The 5,288-nt window shown below is 49.8% G+C and overlaps 2 protein-coding genes across 2 annotated transcripts in view; one reads left to right on the top strand and one right to left on the bottom strand.

The window, feature by feature from the left end:
- The window catches only part of IDH3A (isocitrate dehydrogenase (NAD(+)) 3 catalytic subunit alpha), a 16,587-nt gene extending 12,739 nt beyond the window's left edge, over positions 1-3,848 (top strand). The window contains exon 11 of the mRNA XM_014584864.1: positions 2,311-3,848. Within this exon, the coding sequence (XP_014440350.1) occupies positions 2,311-2,394 (84 nt within the window). The 3' untranslated portion in view covers positions 2,395-3,848. The remainder of the gene's footprint in view (positions 1-2,310) is intronic.
- The window catches only part of ACSBG1 (acyl-CoA synthetase bubblegum family member 1), a 48,552-nt gene continuing 47,017 nt past the window's right edge, over positions 3,754-5,288 (bottom strand). The window contains exon 15 of the mRNA XM_014584862.1: positions 3,754-4,816. Coding sequence (XP_014440348.1) covers positions 4,731-4,816 — 86 coding nt within the window. The 3' untranslated portion in view covers positions 3,754-4,730. The remainder of the gene's footprint in view (positions 4,817-5,288) is intronic.

The following is a 5,288-nucleotide window of genomic DNA, read 5'->3' as shown; positions in this document are numbered from 1 at the left end:
AAGACGCCGCCCATGCAGTAGCGGTGGGTCGAGGCTTACTAATGGTCAGGGGAGGTGACTGGCCCCAGCCTCCCCAGGAGGGGCTGGTCGCTGTCTCCCTCGTGCCGATGCCACCTTCCCCAACGCACAGGTTCACGGGACTGCCCCGGACATCGCGGGCAAGGACATGGCCAACCCCACGGCCCTCCTGCTCAGCGCCGTCATGATGCTGCGCCACATGGGCCTCTTTGACCACGCCGGGAAGATCGAGGCCGCGTGTTTCGCCACAATCAAGGACGGAAAGGTATCCGCAGTCCTGACTCGACTCGCCCCGGGTCAGAGCTTGCTTCCCTGTGTCTTTCCCTGCGTGATGGGGACAGATGGTTGTTCTCACAGGGTCGAAGGGTGTGATGTCGAATAGGGCTCCTTACTGAGGGTGTCCTCGTTGAACTTGCGGGAGTACGTGCCCACGTGTGTGCGTTCTCTGAGGTGAGACTCCACGTATACATATCCGAGAAGGGTTGAGAAGAATGCTGCAGACATCAGAGGCAGGTGCAGGCCCAGTAACCCAGTTGTCAGCTGTGTGGTCTCCGCCAAGCCCATTATTTTTCCAGGCATTTTTCCTTCTCTCAAGTATCTATTAAGAATACATTGTGGGACCAGCAGTTAGCGTAAAAGCTATGTCGCTGGACTCCCATGTAGTCGACCGCAGTTTGAGTCGCGGACCCGGTGGCTTAAACTCAGGCCGGGCGCGTGTGCATGTGTGCCCAAGATCCTGAGAGGAGAATGGAGGAGAAGGGATTGAGGCGTGGCCATCCTCCCTGAGGGGTGACTTCTTGCTTTCTATCTCTCTGTCTCTCTCTGTCTTTCTGGCAAGTGCACACGCCCTATAGCGAAAACCTCTCCAAAAAAAAAAAGAAAGAAAAAGAATGCATTGTAAGGTGTGAATACAATAAAATGAATGAGAGTTCTCCAGCTTCCAATAGCTTGGAATCTGGCAGCAGATGCAGATTCAGATGTGCTTGGAGTAAGAGGTGTTATGGGTTGGGCTGTGTACACCTACAGTACGAAAGTGATACAGGGGTGTCACGTAAGTGTCAGGTCATTGGAGCAGTCATGACCTTTGCGTAGAAAACCATAGGGAAACACATTATGGCTTTTCCATCAACACTAACTCTCCCTTCCACCGCCCCACAGCCTCACGCCCCCCGCCTACTTTCTGCCTCTGACCTCTAGGGCCTTCCTGTAAGTGGAGTCATACAGAACATGTCCTTTGTGTGTGGCTTATTTCGCTTAGCATAATGTCGTCAAAGTTGGCCCATCTTTTAAAAAAAAACTTCAATTTGAAATGACTTCCTATGGCCAGAGTAGAAGAAACGCAGGTTGGTTTTTATAGCCCGCCAGTCACATTGGAGGACGTTTAAATTCTGAAGCTGTTTTAGGAACTTACCACCGGAGAGCCCAGCAGAGACGCCTGAACCACACCGTGGGCCCTTCTACTTGTGTAGACACAGGAGGGTTAAACGTATTGAGGTCTATGCTGCAGAGAGGGCGAGCTGGTAGGAAACAGATTGGTCGCATGGGAGACTTTCTTTCCTAAAGAGGGAGGTTGGCAAGCTAGTGAGTCGGGTACTTCCTTGGTATTTGTTTCCCAGTCTCTGAAAAGGGATCAGAACATGCCTTAAGGTTTATTGTTAGTTTATTTTTAATACGGTGTAGGGCATGTGCACTTGGCGGAGAGACAGGGAGAGTGAGAAAGCACCCCTGGGGGATGGCCAGGCCATAGTCCTTTCTCCATTTCTCCTCTTGGAATTTTGAGCGTACATGCATACAGGCCCAGCTTGTTTCCCAACCCACTGGGTCTGGGGCTTGGGCCACACGGTTGGCTACACGGGAACTTCCCACCATGCCACAAGCTGACCTCACCCCTTAAGTTTTTCAGCTTGAAAAATTCCCCCAAGGACTTGATGCAACTTCTTGCTTAAATCTTTTTAAAAGTCCATTTATCAACCAATATTTTCTTACGGTCTATTCTATGAACAGAGGGGGAATTTTAGGAATGTTCCCTACTCCCCTCAGCAGTGGAGAGCACCTCGTTCTTTGCAGAGGGTTTTGTCTGCACTATCTAACTGGGATTTCCCAGCCCTCCTGGTCGCGTAGATGGTCAAAAGTGAGGGAGGGAGACTCACTTTGAAAAGAGGAATTGAATGAAAGCTGGAACAACCAGGTAAGCTGCCCAGCTGCTGGCTCACCAAGGGCTTTAAAGAAAAATATCCTTGGTTTAGTTCACTGTGTGTTTACGTTTTTCCTTTTCATTTTTCCATTTCTTAGAGCTTAACAAAAGATTTGGGAGGCAATGCAAAGTGCTCAGACTTCACAGAGGAGATCTGTCGCCGAGTCAAAGATTTAGATTAAGGCTCCTAAGGATGCTCCTCCTGTCAGTCACTCCTGATGGACATGCCCGAGCCTGTATTTAGAACACCCGCCGTCACGTCTGTGTTTGGTTCGCTCATTTCTCAACAGAATACATTTTTAGATCTGGCCTTTTTTTAATGGTCAGTGCAAAGGATGCAGCTGACATCCCTCAACCTGCTTTCCGAGGACTTTCCCAAGTGCTTGTTGTATTTATTAAATGTCTATCTGGTAAACATCTTTTTGTAAACTCTAAGCGGACTGTATCAGTTGCCATGGTTAACCATTTTACACTTCAGTTAAAATAGCTTTTCCTCAGCTGTAAATATGATACAGAATTAATAAGAGAAAACATCTAACTTTTTAAAGAAAAACCCGATTTTCCTTTAGTTGATGAAAAACATATGGACATCAAGTCGGGTACTGGCAGAAAAGCACAAGGTGACATTCTTATAAAACTAAGTGGGCACGAGGCAAATTCCTTGGGAGAGCTGATACCCAAACAGCGAATACGGCGTATTTTTTAGCAATATGGAAAACTAAGACAAATCTGTCCTTTAAAGGAATTACTAAGTATGAATAAAATGTCAACATATTCTTCAGATCTAAGAAATACATAAGCAGAGATATAATTTTGTTAATAAGACATAGATCCTATATTGGGTACGAAGGCAAAAATGAACTGTATGTTCCATGATTTCATTACCTCGAGACGGAAGAGTCTTTACGAGAGCTGTTCGTGAGCCCGGGGGTGGGTGCCTCCTTGCCAGTGGACACACTTGAAGCTTCAGGAGTGCGAAACCTCAGAGTTAGACCAGAGGAGCTGACAATTGCGTGCGTTGACTCTTGTATGTCACTGTCCAGCAAGGGACCATACTCTGCCAGGGTTGACCCTGCTGAAAGGCCTGGCCACACGTCTTTTGGATGCAGTCAAGGAACTTGGGACGCTGGCTATTAATGTTCTATTCCAGCAGCTGCCCTTCCTCCTGCCCGGCCTCCAGATCACTGCCCTCTACCCCAACAACACCAGGACAAACGGCCTTACAGAGGCGGGAGCTGTCTCAGCCTGAGTTGATTGACAACCCTGTGCCAGGCCGGGCCTTGGGCTCAGCTTTGGACCTTTGGGCATCTTCTCCCTGCCCCACCCCCTCTGCAGCATGGTTTTTCTCACCGATAGACTCTAAGTCACTAATTCTGTGAACAGTTACCTTTCAGCCCCACAGAAAGACCCTTGGACCTCGTGTAACATGGCGAACCTGCAGCTTTGCATACTGTGCCCAGGTCACAAGGGGACAGCTTAAAGACAAACATCCCCGCCTGGGTTGTTCTTCAAGCGCGTAACCAGACTTACAATGTCATATGTCTTTTACTTTGTTTAAGCTGCTGCTTCCTGTTTTATTGGGTTGTGCTAATTACCAGTGACTCTTGGGTCCTCAGTAATAAAGAATTCCAAAGCAGACTGAAGTGTCCTCTCTGCACCTGTTTCCCAGTGGGCACCTGCAGTCATTTCGGCCCAGCATGCTGCTACGAGTGCTACTCACGGTATGCTGAGTACGGTATGCCGAGTACGAGGGCCTGCTGGCCTCAGGCTAATACTGGAGTTGGCTGCTTTTACTGGAATGCTCCGCTTGACCCCATTCCACACCTCTGTTCCAGGGCACTAATGGCCCCTCATTACCTCTTACACAAGGTCCCCCGGACTGGCCCCGCCTGCTCACTTGACCAAAAAAAAAAAAAATCAAGTACTTGTTGACTGTTCCGTTAAAAGGTTTAATATTCAAATGACACATTAAATAAAATCAGATGGGTGGCAAGCAGTGGCGTTAAGTCAAGTCAGTGGGTGCGGGCGTGGCGGAGCTCCTGGGCTGGGGAACTGGGTCGGCAGTGTCCGGCGAGGTTCCAGAGTAAGTAGCCGTTAGGTGAGTTACAACTGGTGGCTTTCCCTAGTATCCCGAGGCGTGCACGAGTAACACAGCCACCCTCCCCCCAGACAGCCAGCTGCCACTGGCTGAGTTGTTAGGTGAGCTGGCAGCTTGTTAGATCCAGAACTGAGGCTAGAAGTGAGCAGTCCTTCAGCACTGGGAAGAGCTGCTCTCACTTGCCACCTGAACCAAAAGCAATACTTAAACAGAATTACGACTATCCACACATGAAGCTTCTCGGGATTGTCAGCTGTCGGCGTAAGGCCTGGCCATGTCGCTGTCAGCTCACCCCCTGACCTGGGGACCTAACAGACTTGCCAGGTGTCCCGGCGCCCAGCCAGGAGAGCCTAGAGTCAGGACAGTGCTCCAGAGGCCAGCCACCAGTCTATTCGGTAGACTCGCCAAGGGGGCCCCTGGTTACTTTTTCTGCTCTTGGTAAAAGGAATCAATGATGTCTTTGTACTTCTCCAGAACGATGAGTCGTTTCAGTTTCATTGTGGGACCTAAAAGGAATGGGAAGAAATGGGTAAGGCCCGGGCTTGGAGCACTCCTGGAAGGTGTGCGCTGAAGATCAGACTGTGAGTCCTAGAACTCAGGTTAAGCCAGACCATCAGGACAGACTGAGGAGCTGCCTCCACCCTGGGGCCCTCCGGGATCCACGCCCCGGTGCAGTCCCCTTCCAGTCTGTACCAGGGTTGATCTGCGTGGCCCTCAGGATGAGGAGGAAGGTCTGGCATGTCCCTTCTGAGAAGAGCTCATAGGAGACCAGTCTCTCTCATGCACAGTCATGTGGTGCGAGCCACACCCACCTGATTCTTCACCGGCACCCATTCGTGATTCTTGATCTATCATCTCTTCTGTCCCTTGAATTAATAAGTGACTGAAGCAATTAAGTTCTGAGTGTTGGGCCAGCAGATGGCGTAATGGTTATGTTGCTGGACTCCCACATGGCCAACTGCAGTTTGAGTCCTGGAA

This window comes from Tupaia chinensis, unplaced genomic scaffold (genome assembly GCF_000334495.1).
Source record: "Tupaia chinensis unplaced genomic scaffold, TupChi_1.0 Scaffold000078_1, whole genome shotgun sequence".
Lineage (NCBI taxonomy): Eukaryota > Metazoa > Chordata > Mammalia > Scandentia > Tupaiidae > Tupaia > Tupaia belangeri.
This window is presented reverse-complemented; position numbering and strand designations above follow the sequence as displayed.